This window comes from Monodelphis domestica, chromosome 1 (assembly GCF_027887165.1).
Source record: "Monodelphis domestica isolate mMonDom1 chromosome 1, mMonDom1.pri, whole genome shotgun sequence".
In the NCBI taxonomy this organism is placed as follows: Eukaryota; Metazoa; Chordata; class Mammalia; order Didelphimorphia; family Didelphidae; genus Monodelphis; species Monodelphis domestica.
In genome coordinates, this window is record NC_077227.1 from 611,078,693 (window position 1) to 611,099,880 (window position 21,188).

At 33.5% G+C, this 21,188-nt stretch overlaps 1 protein-coding gene across 5 annotated transcripts in view; it reads left to right on the forward strand.

The window, feature by feature from the left end:
• The window catches only part of RALGAPA2 (Ral GTPase activating protein catalytic subunit alpha 2), a 544,635-nt gene that overhangs the window by 328,789 nt on the left and 194,658 nt on the right, over positions 1–21,188 (forward strand). For all 5 annotated transcript variants that reach the window (XM_007476631.3, XM_056813837.1, XM_007476632.3 and 2 more), the window contains 3 exons: positions 7,079–7,207; positions 15,434–15,562; positions 16,398–16,456. In XM_007476631.3, coding sequence (XP_007476693.2) covers positions 7,079–7,207; positions 15,434–15,562; positions 16,398–16,456 — 317 coding nt within the window. The remainder of the gene's footprint in view (positions 1–7,078; positions 7,208–15,433; positions 15,563–16,397; positions 16,457–21,188) is intronic.

Sequence of the window (21,188 nt, forward strand, 5' to 3'; positions counted from 1 at the left end):
TCTCAGTGAGATTAGAGAGCATCTCGGGAACTAGAGCAAGGACTTCAGGGGATTGAAGTCCGGGGTTCAAATCTCCATTTTTACAGTCAAATCAGAAAGCTGTTGCAAAAGAATAGAAAAAAAGATGTCAGGTACCTGAATTGGGGTTGTGGTCTTGTGAATTGAGAGGTGTCATGCCAGACAGGTAATAAAGATAGAGATGATAGGATCTGGTAATTGATTAGATATATGTGTGGTAGTAGTAGTGGCGATGGTGAGAATGTCACTAAGAATAAATTAAGGCAAGAATGAGGATATGGTTCTGAACCTAAAGCAGAGGTTCACACATTTGAGGTGTTTGATGTTATTTTTTTAAGTCCTTTGTTAGCTATATTTCCATGTAATTGTTTTTCTTCATAATCCTATATATTTTTAGAATTAATATAAGAACACATATATAGATATATAGTAAGGCATTGTAGTATGTTTTTTATATGTGTGTGTATATATATATGTGTGTGTGTGAGAGAGAGAGAGAGAGAGAGAGAGAGAGAGAGAGAGAGAGAGAGAGATATTGCTGTACTCAAAGAACTTGAATATGTCAACTGCCCTATTACTAATCACTGATATCAAAAAACCTAACTTCTACCTGCCCTCCCAACTATAGATAGACATAGATATAGATATCTGAGACCAAAAGTGGTTAAGTAACTTGCCCAAGATCAGACTGCTCCCAACTTAGTGGTGGAACCAAGAGTTCAAATCCAAGTCCTATAAATTCCTTTTAGTTAATTCTGTATGTTTCTTTACTTTCCCTTTCAGGTATTTTTGTTCTTCCTCATGTCCTTCTTGTCCTTTAGATAAATTGTTTTCCTTCAATTTTTCCTCAAGTTCTACCAAATAAATACCTTTTCTTCAAATTTGGTCTCTTTGTAATTCCAAAGTCCTCCAAATCATATTTACAATTTTCTTCTTATTCTACTCAAACCCTTCTCCTTCTTTATCCCCTTCTGCCACATAATCTTCTCCTTCAGATGCTAGAAGTAGAATCAGGCACATTCTGTCATTGACTTATTCATTCATTTACTCAGCATGCATTTACTTTTAGCAAATGTTCATTTATTAAGCAAACATGAAGTACTTATAACTACTATGATTCAGCCATGGAGATTTGCAGATGAAAATGAACATATTTACTGTCTTTAAGGAGCTCATCTTAACCAAAGAAGTAGAGAATGTAGATATTTAAAATTTTTTTTTAATTTGAGAAAACTAAGACCTACAGAGATTAAATAACTTGACCAAGATCAGACAGCTTCTGACTTCGTGGAGTAGCCAAGGGTTCAAATCCAGATATGCTGATTTAAAGTCCACTGGCCATTTCTAGTACTGTGTTGCCTCTCAGTGTAAACATCTTCATAGAATAGATAATTTGGAAATACCAAAAGGTTATTATTCTTTTCCTTTTTTTTTCAAAATTTAATGCATTTCTCCAATACTATATAATACATGGCTACACTGTCATTCTATCTTATCATTTAAAAATATTTTCCATTTTTATATATATATATGATATATAAAACATATAAGGTCTTATAGAGGCCTTATAGTATTAGTGCCTAGGGATATGTACAAGATTTATTACACATTTTACATTTGGACTGAAAAAATTTAAGAGGAATGCTTATATGTTGTCTCCTTTGAAAATGTTTGACACCAAATAAATTATCATTCTTTACAAGTCAAAAGTATCTTTAAAATTTTTGTGTCCTAGCCTAAATTTCACTTGGTATATGTATGCATGTATACATGTGTGCATATATGCATATATGGAGAACGAGCTTTAGATAGATGAAACTTGTTTTATACAGTTTTGTGTTAGTAGAGTAATACTAAAGTAGCTTATAGTCTATCATACAGAACAATTGTTCCACTGCTTTGATTATAAAGAAAGCAACATTTTTTGCCTGGTTTCTAGAAAATATGACAGTGTACAGATCTTATACTAGAAAAAGTTAATACTATAAATTAACATGAGGCAAACTTAGATTTTTAGTCTTTCAGAAGAAAGACTAAACTTTAGTGACAGCAAAGATCTATGCAACATTTTGCACTTTGCACAACCCTGGTATTTATCCCTTGCAACTACTACATTAAAGCAAATCCTTTTGAGTTTGGATTCAGTGTAGCTAATCAAACAAGCAGGTGTATTACAACTAGACTGAATAAACCTAACTTTTCTTTGCTTTGCTTTCATACCAACCCTTTTCTAGGGCTTTCTATAATCTATGGTTACTAGATCAAGTCTTAGTTATTTCCTGATTTCCATGTCATCTTGTGGGTGGTAGTGGTTAGGTAGGCTAGCCATCTGCTACTCTACTCTCCCAGTTGGCTCTTTCCTTTAAGAAACAGGTTTAGTTAAACAGATTGGCAAAGGTCCAGAGGGTAGAATAGAGTCTATGTGACTTTATCTTAGTCAAATTGGTCTGTAGCTCTTTAAAGTGAATAACTTTGTTATTTTATTTTACTTCTTCACAATTTACATATCTTTTCTCCTGTGCATAAGCATCTGATACAACAATAAGGGGCATGTGTATGTCTCCCTGGTTTTACAAAGAAATCAAAAGTTTGGTTTTGTTGTAAAACAAGTTTTTAATTCTCATACTGAGGCATTGGATAGCATTTTTTAAATAAGCTTAAATATTCAGTTGTTGAAAAATGTTTACTTATTTTGTTTTAAACTGTGTTAAAGCTTTTTACAAAATTAAACTGGATATAGGATTTAGAATCTAACATTAACAGATGGAATTAACACAAACACAACAAAATTAACATTATGGTTGTTTGCCTTATTAATCTTCAAATATGCTACATTCTGTTACCTTTTTAGCCAGGTTTGCACAAATCCTTTCATTGCAGCATATGTCAACAGAAATGTTCTCCCATCTGCTGCTGTATAGCTTGATGTCTGATATTCAGAGACGAGGGCACAGCACAATGCGTACCTCTGTTAGTAATTACAGGTGTGTTGTGAGGAGCCCAGTGCATTAATCAGACCCTTAATTATGAAAAAGGTGGATCTTTTGTTCTGACCTTGAAGCATGAGTTTACCACACACTTTATAAAACTGCAGCATCCATCTGCTCCATCTCCTAGAATGTTTGTCTTGACTGATATTGACTTTAAAATGTATCAAAGGAAGTGATTAAAACAGGTTTAAACATTAACTTCAAAGCAGCAGAAAGATCATTTTGGTTGAGAAGAATAAAGAATTTACCTACTGTGATTAGTAAAAGTATTTTTTGTATGGCCAGATCACTCTAAAAAATGCTTTACTTAAAAATGGAGATATGTATTGACTTCTTATAATTTCACTTATTATGGTTTGGTAGTAGATTTGAATTTTAAACATCAATGTTCTTCAAAGTATTATAAGGAATTTCTCAAGTAGCCTCATAAAAAGAATGAAGAACGAAATTTGAGATGATATAAAGAGGATAACTTAAAGTATTTTCTTTTAATTAGCATCTAGAGACTAAATGGAAGCTCCTTTAGTTTGATTAATGTGTATAATCATAAAATCCAAGATAATGATTTTCAGGTTTGCCTTATTTTTAATCTTTATTCTCATGAAAACCTTAATCAATATAGTATAACTATGAAATAGCTAAAAAAGAAAGTACCACACAGTATATTTAAAACAATGTTGTGGTTCCATCAGAGCAAAGAGTAAATCTAACAACTACTCATAAAATCAAGACTTAAAGCAGGAAGGAAACATCCAATCCACTCTTTATTTTATAGTTAAGAAAACTGAAGCCTAGATATATTCAGTGACTTAACTGCAGTCACACAGCTACCAAGGGGTAGAGACAGAACCTAAATTGATGAACTATGACTCCAGATTCATTTCTCTTTCCACTGTAGTATGCAATGGTCATTTTTATGATTGTTCTATCTAGAAGATAAAGAATGCTCTTTGTACATTAGGGGAAGCTTTATTGTTTACATATAATAAATTTTGATTATGTGTTTTATCACTAATAATAGTTGTATCTTCAAATACAGAGAATTAAAATCCTACTGTACCAATGATCAATCCACTCTTCTCTCACATTTTAAAACACTGATTATTACAAAAATGAAATATACCAATTAATTGACAATTTTTAAAAATTTTTATGAGGACAAAATCCTTTTATTTGTATGAGAATTATCTTCAGTAGTGAAAGTAAAAAAAAGTATACTCTTAAAAAAAAAACCTACCTCCTGTATTAAAATCAGTAATAAATATAGGTTCCAAGGCAGAAGAGCAGTAAGGGGTAAGCATTGGGAGTTGGAGTTGCCCAAGGTCCGTCCCTCAGCTCGGATTTGAACCAAGGACTAATTGTCCCTGGATCTTTCTCTCTCCTGAGCTACCTAGATGCCCCCCATATATTCTTTATATTCAGTAATTACCATTTTGGACGTTGAAAAGCATCCAAATAGGCAGAGGTGGAACATTATATCCTTTGTATTTTATTCTTTCCACTGGAGGCTTTGAAACTTTTCTAACTAGAATTAGAGTCTTAAGAAATCTACCAGCGAGCCTACTCTACCCTTTTCTTCTCCCTCACAAATATACACTTGTGACAGGTGAGGAAACTGAGATGTAGGTTAAATATAACCATCATTTCACTACTCTATCCCTGGTGCTATTCTGGAAAGACTAGTGCAAAAACAGAAGAGCTATCTTTGAGGAGGATGCATTCTACCTGGAGAAGCACTAGATGTGCATAGAAGGGCACATACAATTCATATAGGTAATTGATCTGAGCAGCTGAGGGACTAAGGAACGACTTCATAGAGGAGGCATCCCCACCTTGTCACTCTGAAGAAGAGTTAAGTAAGGCTTGTGTTCTAGGCGTTGAGTATAGGCTGGACCTAGCTGGTACCAAAGAGTAGGGATCTGAGGTGGAGTGTTGTGACTAGAGAGGTTTGACTGGGCCGTGGCTTCTGTCGGAAGGGAACATTGGGCACACCACAAGGCTGGAAAGGAAGGGCAGGCCAAGTGGAGGGGTGCTCCGTGCCCAGTACAGGGGTCTCTATTGGAACCCAGAGCTCAGAGGGAATCCCTGCATTTTATTGAGCAGAGTGATGACCAGGCCAGGCCTGGCCTTCGGGTCTCTCTTTGGCTGTTGTTGTGGAGGAGAGCAGGGAGAAAGGAATCACAGAGGTTAATGAGGAGGCTGTTTGAGCAGCCAGAATGAGAGTAATAATTATGTGAATAGGGAGAAGGAGATAAATGTAAGATAAATTGTGGAAGTCCCAATGACAAGCCTTGGCACCTGAAGGAAAGAAAAGGGAGCCAAGGATGACTCGGAGGTTGCAAACTAAGATGGCTGGAAGCATAGTGATCATTTGACAGAAGTAAGAAAGTTCAAAGGAAATTTAATTCTATTAATGGCATGTTGAGTGTTAGATGTCTGTCTAAATCCAGTTTGATATATGGACTATGAAGTTGACCATTTGAGACCTAAGGTTGTTGGGAGTCATGTTTGAGAAATGTGAGTCTGATAGCTGTGTAAAGATAATTGAACTCATTGGATACAATAAGGTCATCAAGAGACTCTAGAGGGCCAGCTAGGTGACTCAGTGAATAGAGCTAGAGCTGGAGATGGGAGGATCTGGATTCAAATTCTGACCTAGATACTTCCTAGCTGTGTGGCCCTGGGCAAGCCACTTACCCTAGCTGCCTATCCCTTACTACCCTCTTTGGAACCAGTACTTAGTATTGATTCTAAGACAAAAGATAAGGGTTTAGAAGGAGAATGGAAGGGGAAAGGGCCCTGGACTGAACCCTGGAATACTTGTTCATTTAAGGAGTGGCATGTAAATGATGGTTCATCAAAGGAGATTGAAAAGGAGTGGTCACTTCAGAAAACATAGGTATATTTGTTATTAAAAATAAAAATAAATTTGAAAAGGAGTGGTCAGATAAGTAGAAGGGGAAATGAGAACAGTTTCACAAAAACCCAGGTAGAACATAGGATTCAGGAGAGAAGGTGGTTAAAAGTGTCAGATACTTCAGAGAGATCAAGAAAGATGAGAATTGTGCAAAGGCAATTGGATTTGGGAGTGAGGGAGAGTAGTTTCAGTTGAGTAGTGAGGATGGAAAGCAGACCATAAAGGGCTGAGAAATGAATGAGTCAAGGAAGTTGAGGCAATCAGTGTTAGAACATTTTCCTAGAATTGTCTCTGAGAGAAAGGAGAGATATAGAAAAGTAGATTGGGGTGCAGGGTAGGGTCAGGTGAGGATTTTTTAAGCATTAGTGAGACTGCTGTGTTTTGCTGACTTTTCACTTAATACCTAGATGACATGGAAGACTGAATCTCTTGAAATTTAAATATGTGCATTTTTAAAGACTCCTATTGAAATGTATTCCTTTAAAATGTCTGTTAGGGAAACCTTTGTGTGTTATAACCTAGGCAGCTATTTATTCTGCCTGTCCCTTTTCTCCTTTCAGTAAGGCATTACAATTCCTAAAGCTTGCTAGTAGCCCTTGTAGCATTAGTCTATGGCAAAACCTGGCTTCACTGGGGTTAATGAAATAGAAAGAGTAGCAGATTCGGAGGTAGGAAACTTGGGGTCAAGCTTGGGTATTTTCTGGTTTTGTAAGCTTAACTAAGTCTTTTCTAGTCTCAGTTTTCTTTAGAATCATAAAATACTGTTAATGTAAATTATTGCTGCTGCTTTACTTAGACCAATCACTTTGATTTTTAGCACTTCGTTTTTCTATCTGCAAGATAGATATTACAATACCAGACTCTAGGAATTAAGTCAGCTAGGTGATCTTCAAATTCCCTTCTAGCTGTAAAATCTATGATTTATTTATCTCATAAAGGTGCCAATGATATATTTATCTCATAGAGAGGTCATGAACACATGAGGTAATAATTCTTTTCTCAAGTATATACGCTCAGCTCTTAAAAAAGACACTGTAGAAATACAAATTATAAAATACTGTTGCAAATTTTAGAATCTCATTGCTTTTCTGTTTGGAAATCTTATCCTTATAAAAATGAACATGTATCTCAGAGATTTTTTTCTCTCCCTCAGGATATCTTAAATACAGTTATAAAGCATTGTCCTTCCCGTTTTTTCTTCTTGGGTTTACCTGGCTTTACAATGCTGATAGGAGACTTCATCACTGCTGCATCCAGAGTTCTCAGTACAGACATGTTGGCGGTGAGTATGACAATGCTCAACATCCAAGTTCCCAAGAGAGTGTACAATCGCTAACAAGGTTCAGATTTCTCCACTCTTAACAGGTGTTGACTCATTAGTGCAATGTGAAACTGGGCTCTCAGGGTAGATACCATGGCAGCTGATGTGTGAAATTGTAGGATAAGGTGACATACTAGTATTGCAAAGGTGTTTCATCAAAAGGCCAAAGTATGAGAAATCATATCCTCACTAATATTTCAGCACATTTACACACTAAAAAGGAGGTCTTGGGTTTCACAATCTCGTTAGTTTTTTATAATAAATGGAAATGGACCTGAATGCCTGTAATAAGAACAGATTTATAAAGATAATACCATTAAGAAATTTTTCATAAAGTATTAGTTAAGAGAATATAAAATATTTTGGTTACTTCAGAATCAGAAAGTAATCGTTTTTAAAATGATAGGATTCTTTTTTAATTCATTAATTCAAGAGCAGTTCATTAAGGGTTTAATATGGTCAAAGAATTGTATAAAGGGAATTGCAGAGATAATTAAGATATGGTCCCTATTGTATATATTTGTTTCAACTTTTCTATAATGGCTTAGAGTACTAAATCATTATTACTAAAATTGTTCTGGCATTTATTAATTATGATGATTTTAAGCTAAGTTTATTATTAATTAAATTGCATATTATTAATTACTAAAGTTTAACTATTATAAACATGTGAGCATAAATTTGCATTGTAATGTATAGTTTGCTTTTGAATTTACAGCTAAACAGAATATTATGAGGTAACTTGGAAAGATCAATCACTCAATAGGTATTTATTTAAACACTTTCTATGAGCTAGGCACTGTACTATGTTCTAGGGATGGAAATATGAAACAATCATTGCTCATAGGCAGGATACAAATAAAAGATAACTATATCTATAATCTTACAGTGGAATAATGTTTTTAAGTTCAACATATATTTTGTTCTTTATCCATTTCATGTTACCTATTCCTTTCTGTATGATTTTGCCTCTGAATAGGGAGCTTTATTATTGAGAGCTTCTCTTACTATTAACAAGAAAAAGCTATGCATTTACCCTGTTATATAAAACCAGACTCCCTGAATCATTTACAAAAATGTTTATTGAAACATTAATACTTAACAGCTTGAATTTACTTTCACACTTAGTTACCAAGAAGAAGAAAAAAAACCAACTATGTTAAAAAAAGGATAAGCACAAATGATTTAATTATGGGATCACAGCTGCAGAATAAGAGAGAAGGATGCCAGCTGCTAAATTGGTATTCTTAAAATACAAATCTATCCATGTTATCTCCCTAATCAAAAATCTTCAGTGGCACACAGTTGCCACTAGGAGAAAGTATTATGTCCTCAATGTGACATTTATAGCACTTGATAACCTGGTTTCCACCTATTTTTTCATACTTATTTCATTTACCCCCTTTCATGCTATCTCTGTCTAAGACAAACCGGCCTAATACCTCTGGTGCATGAAACGATATCTTTTACTTCTCTGCCCCATGCATGGAATGCATTATACACCATCTCTTCCTCAGTCAATAATCACCAAATATTAGTAAATCCTTACTCTAAGGTAGTACATGACAAGGTGGTTAGTGCACTAGGCCTAGAAGTTCAAATTTAGCCTTAAACACTTAAAAGTTTTGTGACATGTGGCAAGTCACTTAACCTATATATACCTCAATTTCCTTAACTGTAAAATGAGGATTATAAGAACACTTACCTTGCATGATTATTACAGAGGTCAAATGAAAGATAATATTTGTAATGTTTTTAAAAGCCCAGTGCCTGGCACATAGCAGGTGCAAGAGAAATGTTCATTCCCTCTTTCCCCTTCTATTACTATGTGCTAAGCACTATGCTAGTTGTTGGAGATAAAAGTAGAAAAAAAAACAAAACAATCTCTGTTTACAAAGAGTTTACATTTTAATCTCCAACTTTCTTCAAAGTACAATTCTTGTGATAGCAACTTAAGTCCTTTCCGGATCCTTCCAGTTTCTAGCACTTTCCTTCTCTAGACATTACTTTATATTATTTGGTATTTACTTAACTATGTACAAGTTAAATCCTCTAAATAGATTATAATTTCTTGAGGACAGGGTCTTTTTTTCTGATTGTATTTCTTTTTGTGCTTCCTGTGGTGCCTTACACATGCTTAATAATTCCTAATAAATTGATGGTAGAAAGAGAACAGAGATTAATTCTAGAGTATGACACATCTGTTTAGGATAAGAAATGCATACTAACCCAAAGATCACTTGATTTAATTTCCCTATAAAAAGAAAAAGGATTATATAATATAGAAATATGCATATACATATAAAATATAGAAAGCACAAGCCAATAATCTGTTGACAAAAGGAACATCACCTAAGACTGAAATGTAGATGTAGATTCAAAATAAGAGGATGGATTAAAATTTACTATGTTAAAGCACTGGAGAGAATCCAGGGAATTAAGAATTATAATGATGATATTGGACCAAACTGAATTCACGTTATAATGGACTGAGATGTAAATATTGTGACTATATTATTCTTAAAAGTACTTTTGTTGAACAATATTAACTATGTATGCACTCAACAATATAGCAATAATTTCAAAACAAAAAAGTAACTGAATAGCAAAAAAAAATGTAAAGGAAAACTGTAATAAAGACTATATCATTGCCCCACCAGCAATATAACAAATCAAACAAAAATAATTTCTTTAAAAATCATCGTAAATAGTATGCTTTAAAAAAACAACCACCTAGATCTGGTAGCCATACAGACTGAAACATGCATACATTCTAACTTCCAAATGAAGTGATTTAAACTTTGCTACGTATTTACTCATGGTGTCCAAATTGTCCATTTTCAAAGTTTTCTGTAGATTATCTTCTGGCAAAGGGCCCATTCCCATCACATTATCTCCAGGCAAGTGCATCAGTTCTGAATATGTTAAACGATTTCCTTTTCTGAAGATGTATCTTATTCCTATTGTATATTCTAGCTCACTCTTAAAGCCATAATATATTCTACATCTGTCATTTGTTTCATGTTGTTTGTTACTATCTCATTTTATATTAAAAAAACTTTACTACTGCCCTAATTTTTAATAGCTCCAAAATATCTTAAAAGCAACTTCTATTGCATTAAAAATTGTGGAAGGCAAAATATTTTACTGGTTCTATATGATAATCAAAGTAAAATTATGTCAAGATATGGTATAGACCCATGATGGTGAACTTATGGCATGTGTGCCTAAGATGGCCCACAGAGACCTCTCTGTGAGCACTGTAGCACCCTGGTTTGTCAGGCTGATAGCCTTCTCCCTCTTCCCCAATTCAAGGGGTGGGATATGCAGTTGAGGGTAGAGCATGGCACTCAATGGGGGGTGGGTACAAGCAAATAGTCTAAGGAGGTGGGTGGGACATGACAGGAGTCCCTAAAATGTTTCAAAAGTTTCACCATCACTGGCATAGACCATACCACTGTAATAGTTAAAAATTTTGTTTGATAAAAAAAAATGGTTAAAAGAATGGAAAAAAATAATTTTTGTGGTCAGCATATATAAAATTAACTTCTTAAGTCAAAATGTTCTTAGTAGCTCTTAATAATTTAATTTAATATAAATATGGAAAAAGGAGGGAAATGTATGAAGGAATTAGAAAATATTTCCTAGCCTACCACCCTAGAGCTCCTATCTGAATAAATTCAGCTAACTTCCAAAGTTCTGATTTCCATGTGGACGTAGCCTCTTCAACAAGAAGCTTCTTCACCAGCATAAGCCTCTTTCTTCAGCTCTAGTCACAACTCTGAATCTATGCAATGCAGAATGCTTCTTCAGCCTGACTCACCAGTGCCAAATGTATCTTTGTAAAGTGAGTCACAACTCTGAATCTATGCAATGCAGAATGCTTCTTCAGCCTGACTCACCAGTGCCAAATGTATCTTTGTAAAGTGCCTCACAGAATGAATCGCAGAAAAAGCCTCCTCTTCAGTCCATAATAGTTAAAAAATTTGGCTTGACAAATTTTAACTATTACATCACTAAAATTAAATCATTTTTAAAGAAAGAATACACAAATGAATGACATTTGTTATGGGTCTCACTCAGGATTATACAGGCAACTTGATTGTAACGGTTATGGAGTATAGGCTAGATTTCTATTATAATACCTTCTAAAACAGAAAGAATTTATTAACTATCTTTTGTATTTTTGTATTTCTTTCAAATTGAGACCATTAATAACAAAAAAATTCATTTTAAAATCTACTTTGAACCATTCTCTTAGTGGCTTTTTTTGTGTGCATTTACGTTTCCAATTTTAAATAAATACCACCACACTTCAAAATTTCAATATGCAAAGAAAAATCCTAGAAGAGGATATTCTGTGAATCTGTAAACTTTTGTCATATACATTTTTCTACTACTGTGCTTTATTTTAACTTTAAGATGATAGATCTAATACTGCTGTCCTTTGTTTTTTTTTTAAATGTTCTTCTGCTCTCATGCATTTGTATTGTAATGATTGATGCTATTTTCTTTCTTTTCTTTTTTTAAATGCCATCACTGCTGTCCTTTTTACCTCCACCCTCTCCCTGTAATAAATAAGCATTCTTGCAAAACCATTCTATCTTCATACCATGCTTCTGTGTAGATTCTCTCCTTCCTCTTCCTCCTATTCTCACTCTTCCATTTCCCATCCTATTTTCAACTTTACTTCTGAAGACAGTGATCAAATCAACATTACTCTTCTTCTAAAGGACATGTCAATTATTTTCCCTTTTAATAATTATTCAATCTTATCCAAAATAATGCTTCCTGGTCACCACTCCCCATGTGTATTATCTTTCTGTAGTAGAATGTAAAATATAATTCTAGTAGAATGTAATGTAATCAAAATAGAGAATGTCTTGCTTGCACCACTAAGGATTCGTGAAGTTGTGAATTGCTATAGGCAATCCTTAAAGCTGATTTTTAAAGAAAAATTTTGTGAAGAGATAATAGATTAATGATTATAGATGACATAGATGAAACAGAATAGATGCTAGGAGGAATCATATTAGCAGCATTTGTAGAACAAAGAAGCCCTAAATTAATAAAAATGTTTTTAAATTTTCAACTAACTAGTACCTTTAAAAAGCAATCTGTCTCTCTTATTATGCACTCCCAGCCCCCACTGAACAATTTATAAAATAAAAAGGAAAAAGAACCCAAATGCCTCAGTATTTGTCTACATAGTCTAGCAAAACAAGTTTGACTTTAGCCATGGCCAAAAATGTATGTCTCTTTTTGTATTTTAAGTTTATCATTTCTCTGTCAGAAAGTAAGTATTCATCATTATTCTTTTGGCCTTAAGATTTATTATTGCATTCATTGTTCCGAGTTGTAACATCTTTCAAAGTTTTTTTTCTCTCTATTATTCTTATGATTATATAAATTGTTCTCTAGTTCTCATTTTGCTTTTCATCACTTCATAAAGACCGTCACAATTTCCTCTAAAATTTTCAATTTTGTTGTTTCTTACAGAAAAATAACATTCCATTATATTTAGATACTAAAGTTTGTTTACTCCCCAATAGGGCAGGCTATTACTTTCCAATTTTGGGCTTCCACAGAAAGAGCTTCTATAAATATTGTGAAATATCTTTGATCTCATTAGGGTTATAGGCTTCCTAGTGGTATTTCTGGGTCACAGAATATCTAAAGTTTGTTAACTTTCTGGATATAGTTCAAAATTGCTTTTGAGAATTATTATTATAATAATAGTAGAAGTAGTAGTAGTTTATTAGGATAACTTTATTTTCCTCATAGTCCCCTCCAACTAATTATTTTAACTATCTTTGAATCTTTGTTCTTTAGATGTTTGTGTAAATAACCTCTGATTCTGTTTTCTAATTCTTCTGCTATTATCATCCTGTTCTACATTCAGATTTATAATTGTTAAATGTGTATTTCCTTCTATCCTATCCTTTTATGCATTTTCCTCTTTTTACTCTTATCTTCCTCTTTACAAATACCACAGGCTTCTTAAAAGATAGTGAATTTTTCCAGTACTTGTGATTTTATAAGTCAAACACTCTTATTATTTCTTTGTTACAACTCCTACTTTGCCCCTGAATCCCAAGTATTTTCTTCCTTTCCTTTGAATCCTCTTCATATTCCTTATTACACCATTCAAGATTATTTTATTCATGACTTCTCTCTTAGACTTGTGTCTACTCCTTTGTTAACTGTATTTCTTTACTGGAAATTCCATATATGTGCTGGGGCATGTGTATTTAATTGTATTCAATCTTCCTTTATCTTCTGATGAAGGTGAGGTTCATATGGTGACCTTTCCCCCACCTCTTTTAACAAAGCTATATAGTTTTCATTTTATGTACCTCTTGTTACACCATAATGTTTTCTTTCCCTTTTTTTTACTGTAAGGAAACAAATCATGCAATTCCATTTTGTTTTGTGACATATTTTACTTCATGGTCTTGAAGTGCTTTACTTGTTAGCTACAATTTTCTAACTTGTTTTCAGACTTTAGAAAATCGGTTACTATTATCATGACTGATCCTAAGAGAATTCAAAACTGATTAATATACAAAGTGCAAAATAAAATATCATCCAAGGTGAAGAAAAAAAACTGATACTTCTCACAGTATAGTCCCCTGTCCATCTTCTTTTTGTCTTCTTAGACTACAAAAATGAAAAAAAAAAAGATACATGGGCTATCTTTTATCTGTGACTCTTGAAAATATCAATATTCTAGGTAGATATTTATTATTTATTACCCTCCTGTTAACATATAAACAATTCATCCCATATATTTCCTATTGATTATAAATTGGAATTTATGAAATCTCTGATTTTTATAAATGTATTTTACTATATCTAGATTTAATCATACTTCTTATTTTAAAAGGATTCTTCTTTTTGTCTTCTAAAATTTTTAGTTGAATAAATATGTAGTATATTTAACCAGATGTACTATTTCCTTTTTTTTAAAAATGGTGTGCTATAATTTAATTTAATTTTAATTTTATAGTCTTGCTCTGATACCTCATTATAACAAAATCAAAGTGTGTCATACCTGGCCAAGTAATAAATAGGCTTTTGAATATTGTGCCAGTCATGGTCTGTATACCTATTGATTAAGGATTGGTTAAGATTCTTTATTTTCACCTCTTAAGACTATTTACTATCAAGAGAACAAATATTTTCAAGCACAATAATTCATAAAATTTGATTTATGAGGTAGAATGATCAGTGATTATTAATGCTAATCATTATACTACATTATAGAAAAATTAGTGGATTATTCAAAGAATCTATGCAAAGACATGAAATCACTGATCATTGAAGTGTTATTAAATAAGTAAAATTGAACAAAACTTCTCAGGACTTTATAAGATGCATGATATTATTATTAAAAGCAATCCATTCCACCAATGCAGATTGAAAACCACTTAAATCTTCCTATGCTGTGTAATTGTTATTCGTATATTTCCATAAAACCATAGCTGACCCAACCAACCCTACTGGACTTGCCCACTTACTGTTTGTTTTGTTTTTTACTATTTCATTAAAACCAGTTCAATACATAGGTTTCAATATGTTATTCTTTAGAATAAGGGTAGAGACTTGATCTGTCCTTTCATTGGTATAAGGATGACCGGAAAGAAGACCCCTTTACTGATTCAAAGTTGGCACTTTTTCTGCATCTAATTATCTTAGAGAATTGCCTAGATGAATTGTGTCAAATATAACATATCATTGAGAGGTTAATCACTTATCCAGGGTTATACAGCTAATATGTTTCAAATGTGGGACTTGGATTTTGGTTTTCCTGATTCCAAGGATGGAAAATTCCCTCACTAAAACTAATCTATATCCTTTTTCAGTCACGTATGACCTGAATTTTTTTCTTATTATTACTTTTGCTTCTCCACTAGATGTAAGCTCTATGTGGGCAAGAATAGTCTTTTGTTTCTTTTTGTATCCCCAACACTTAACACAGAGCCTGATACAGAGGAGACAATTACTAAATATTTATTAAATATGATTAATACACATCAGTATTGGTGAGTCACAATAAAAAAACTTACAACAAAAAGTATGAAGATTCAAAATTTATTTTGTTAAAAGTTTTCAAAGCTTTTTATGTTTGAGTCTTATGAAGTTTATATTGTATATATTTTAAAAAATGTTTTTTTAATTCTACAGGCCCCACGTTCAGAAGCTCACACCATTTTGGGTTCTCTTGTTTGCTTTCCCAACATTTACCCCAAAATTCCATTACTTCAGTCAGTTCCTGAAATTGATGAAGTCATCACTGGATCTGAAGACATCAAAGTAAATGAAAATATCAATGCTCTTTTTGAAATTTGCTAAAATATGTCCTTTTATTAACACATTTATATGTACTGTGCTTGTATGTTTTTATAAACTGAGAGAAAATAAGAATTTTTAAAATAAGGTAAGTTATACTTTTAATACTGAGATGTTTTAGGATATATTTTTAGGACTGCCATTTTTTCTTATAAGCAGTGATTGCTACTTATACCTGAAGATATCTAAGTGGCTTGTGGTTTTTTGTTTCATTTTGACTTTTCATTATGACTGTTTTCCTTTTTTCTTGAGCATTTCTAATTGTATGCTCTAGTATCAGTAGTCAAACCAACGACTTATTATCGACTAAGGATAAATATCCACCTTTTTATTATTGAAGATAATTTAAAATGTTAAAATGTTTTTAAAATTATATAAATGGCATATTGCTTTTGGGGCCCTGAAGGGAAAGAACGTTCTTTTCTTAGTCTTAAAAAATGCCTTTCTATTTAACACAAATGCTACAAAAATTTTGGTATGTAAGTATAATAAATTATTATATTTATGTTAATTCTTCCTTCCTCAATGGGGAAATTAGTATTTCTTACCTAAATTTTTTTATGGTCTAAATATCTTTACTCATTCTTAGCTCTACACACCTTGTTACTCTCCCATTTACAAAGGCCATACTTAATTTATATTTTAATGTCATTTATTTCATTTTGAGTCCTTCATGTATAGATCCTATTTAAAATCCCCAGTGTTATAGTAGTTTGAGGATGCCTGGCAAATAATAAATTGTACATGGTCTTTAAAAAATGAAGCAAAGCTTTTATTTTCTTTAATTTTATATTTTTAGAATTACCTCATAAATATTTTATTGAAGAATGCAACAGATGAGCCATGTGAAGGTGCAAGGTAAATGTTGAATAGAAGGTAAACCATTTAAACATTTAAGCCATGTAAAGAGTTTCATCTGAAATGACATCTTTAACTAAAGCTAGTTCATTTAAATATCATTAAAATATTTTAAATAGCTTCTTTTAAAGATGACAAATATTTTAAGTTCTTTAGCCTGTTATATTGACGTGATTAAGTCAAATTTTAAAATCTGTAGATAAATCAAATTTTAAAATTTTGAGTCAAAAATTCTCCTTTATAAATTATATTTTATTTATTAACTTGTTGCATATTGCATATCATGCATGTTGAAAATAACCAACCAAAAGTAAATTGATTTACTTTTTTCCTTTCTAATTAAGAGTGATTTTAAAAAGACAATCTTTTTTCCATTATCTTATTGTTTAAATGTACTAAAAGAAGTTTTTACTTAATTAGTGAGGAAACCAACTACAAAGTAATAAGTTTTATTTTTTATTAATTACCGAAAGACAAAGGAAGAAAATAATATCTCTAAAGATTGTAATTAAATATAATCGTAAGAGATAATACTTGGCATCTACTTAAGCATTGTGGCTAATATTTATTAGTATAACATGAGAAGTTAGACATCCTTTTTGCTTAGAGGGTATAAGAATGTGAGTGATAGCTATCTAGCCTTACTTGAATAGATAAGTAATGTAAAAAAAGTTAAAAGTCCTAAATGATCAAAATGTGTCCACAAAGCAATGGAAGAGAAGTCTTAGTTTAAATGATAATCTGAAAAAGTCAGTTCATAAAATAATGAGTGAATATACCCAGTGGGAGAATTTTCCTCAACATAAGAATCATCAGTGGTTTGGGACTTGTGTAAATTGTTAAATGCAAAGGTTGGCAAGAATGATGAAATTAGAAAGAAAGACTAATTTATTGCCAAAATACTCAAACTATACTTTAATGCAATATTTTTCCTTTATAAATCTACGTGAAAAATGTGAAACATGGAGGATCGGATTTGAAATATTTAAATAGTCTAAAATAGTAGGTAAACTTTGTTGTCAAATAATAATGGCAATTTGGATTTAGTTGGATCTGTTACTTAAATCGTGTATAGAACTGTTTGGTCAGAAAAATTCCTGACCAATTCAGATTGCTAACTGTACTGGAATTTGGACATAGTTTCATAAAGGTACCTGGAACATTTCAAGTGTAAGTGACTTGACCCAAGGATCCTAGATCCAGTAAGTATCAGAGGCAGGACTTGAAACTAGGTCATCCTGTCTCCCAGGATATCTATGATATTAATAAAAAAGGTATTAATTATAATGAACTGTCTGTGATTATTTTAATACAATTTTATTGTTGTTATTTAGTCATTTTCAGTCATATTTAACTCTTCATGAACCCATTTGTGGTTTTCTTGGCACAGATACTGGAATGTTTTGCCATTTCCTACTCAAGCTCATTTTGCAGATGAGGAAATTGAAGCAAACATGGTTAAATGACTTGCCTAGGGTCATATAGCTTGTAAATGTCTGAGGCCAGATTTGAATTAAGGTCTTAGTGACTCTAGGCTGGGTGCCTCTATTCACTGTGCTACCTCGTTACCCACCATTTTTAGTGGTATGTAAAAATGAAACAACTTTTACTTTTTTTCTTGCCTCAGCTATAATCCTGACAACCGAAGCTTCCTGTAGTCTTTCAATCACCAGGCATATATTATATTCTTACATGCACTGTGCTAAGTACTAGGAATACAGATACAAGCAGGAAAGAAGTACAGTCCTTTTTTGGGGAAGACAGCATATTAAAAAAAAAAAAGATGAAAAGATTAGGAAGGAAAAGTATCTATCATGGAGCCATAATGAAGAAATCCAGGACAGTGAAGCCCCATGAGAAGTGGAGAGATGGTGGCCTGGACACCTTCCTTAAAAGGAAGTTTTGGGGGAGGGGGAGGGGGAGTAACATCCAAACAGGGAGTTTGGAAGCAGGGTGGAAACTTTTGAGTTGCAACATTTAGGACTGACTTGAACTTCTGGTATGAAGAGATTTGTGTGGCACAGTGAAGAAATTCAGAGGAGTACAGATTATTATACCTCATTATTCCACAAAATTTTTAAAATATATTTTAATTAATTAATTAATTAAGGCTTCCACATTAAAATCAATACTATGTATTGGTTCTAAGGCAGAAGAGCAGTCAGGGCTGAGTAATGGGGGTTAAGTGATTTACCCAGGGTCAAACAGTTTAGAAGTGTTTGAGGCTAAATTTGAGCCCAGGACCTCCTGTCTTTAGGCCTGGCTCTCAATCCACTGAGCCACTCAGCTGCCTCCATTTCACAAATTTTATCAGTTAATTCCAGCAAGGATTATGATTTGGTATGTTGTTATCCAGTATCTCCACTAAACTCCTATCTCCACTGCCTTGACAACATGTTATTATTCCTATGACCCTAGAGTTTCAAGTACTATGCAGCATCACGGAAAAGCTTGTAGGTCCTACCAACCAGGGAGGTACAGACTAGCTCACTGTGAACAGATTCATTATCTGAAATTTCCCGCACCCTCCACACAGGCTGACAGGAGGTAGTTTGGGGAGGGGGGGAAGGGGGATGGAGAGCCAATAAGTTATGAAAATTATCAACTAAAGCCTAGTGCAGTGATGGTGAACCTTTTAGAGATGGAGTGCTAGCCCCACCCACCCCCCCAGACTGAGTGCCATGCCGTGCTTACCCCCCATCCCACACAGCGGAGGAGGAAGGCCTCTCATTAGACTGCTGGGTGGAGGGGCTAGGTAAGTGAGTAATGTCCTCTATGGAGTGTAGAGGGGGGCAGGGGAACAACTATGCCCCATGTCCTCCTGGCTTTCTAGTAATGAACTGTGGTAGGCAATGGCAGGCATGCCCACAGAGAGGGTTCTGTGTGCCCTTTTTGCAAATGTACCATAGGCTCACCATCACTGGCCTAGTGGATTTACAATCTATATCAGTCAAGAAGCTATCTAAATTGTGACAAGGAAATCACTTTTAAAAGACTGATATATATTAATTTAAGGTCGCCAAGGAATTCAGCTATGTAATTCCTAAATGAAAACTCAAGTCAGCAATCAACCTTTTATAGAGTTTAATTACAGACAGGAGGAAGAAAGGAATTAGAGATAGAGAGAGAGAGGGAGAGAGAAAGGGGAGAGAAGGGAATAGGGCTTAAATACCCCTTCTGTTTAGGCTGGGCCAAAAGGCCCAAGCCCTTAGATAGCTGGGGCAAAGAAAAGAGATCAGTCCCTATTACTCACATGACCAAAATGGAGAAACAGTCTCAGAGGCCCCCACCTTCAGCTTCCTTCAGAGCAAGCTTCTCAGAGCCAAAACTCTCCAACCACCCCCTCAGTCCTCAGACCCCTCTCTCTTTAAGGAAACCATCCAAGTTCCCTCCCCTCAGTTCTCACATCTACCAATCACTGTCCATCATTTTCCCTGTGCCAATGGTGGCTCTAGCTTAACCCAGGACCGCCCAGAGGTCTGGGCTTTGCACATGTCTGTTGGAGGTCATATTCTCAAATAATTAAATTTTGATCTATGCTGCAGCCCTTCCTAAATCCTGTTAGGACTGAGTGGGGTGGAAATTGTATTTTCCAAGACCTGATTCTGTCATTCCAAGTATCTCTATTGTATCAATTCTAAAATCAATCATGACTCAAAGAAATTCCTGTTCTGTGCTTAAGCATAGGTCAAAGCCCTTTCCATTGTTCAGCAAAAGGTTTCTGTCCTAAAGTAATCTTAAGAAGGGAGGAGGAGGAACCTCCCATGCCAGTGGGGTTCATATTCCAATACACTATCAGTAAGAAATTTTCCAAGTATGAAATTTCCCAATGGTGAAATTTCTAACATTTATAAGTCTAAGAAATTTTAAGGTTTACAAAATATAATCAGAAACTATTCAAATGTTAAAATAATTTTGCACTATATGGTTTTGGCAAAGAATAGTGCCATTAGTTTCCAGTACATATGAATTCTTAAGATGTTTTTTCCATGCCAGTTCTTTTTTTAGGGTTGTATTTGAATTACAAAACAAAGAATGATCGTAAAAGTTCTGTTGAAGTAATGCTATTATCATGGAAGTGAAGTTAAAAGGGAACCAATGAGCTGAAGTAGGAAACTGGCAATAGTGAAGAATAATAACCAAAATTTAAAAAAAGAATGGAAATCTCATAGTTAGCCATTTATTTTATAGAATAAGCTTGAAAGCCTAGTAATCAGTAGTGATAACAGACAAATTTGGAAGATAAAATATAGGTATAAAATGGATTAATATTTATTTATCGGTAAATGAGATTTTGTTGGTTAAATCCATGAGGTTCCAATGAAATATATGTGTAAGATTTAGAATAATATTAGGACATAACTTCTTGAAAACTGGTGAGAAATTATAAGGGAAAAAAGATACAAGGTAGTCATGGAAAGGAAGTATGCTATCATTCTTACTTTATGTTTCAGAGAGAGTCAATAAAAATTTTTTCACTTTGAAAATTCTGGGTCCTTTCTAGATGTAGTATGGAATGTTCCTGGAGCTCAGATTAATGCCAGTGTTTTAGGAAATGAGAAACCTCTACTTATGATATTTGGCAAACAAGACACTTGGTATTAGCAATTGATGTGTTTATAATAAAGGCAGTATTCTTGTTGATATTGAAATGAACACTGTTGAAGAATTAATAACTGTTAACAAAAGTGAGGAAATTTCAGAATGTTTATATATATATATATATTTATAT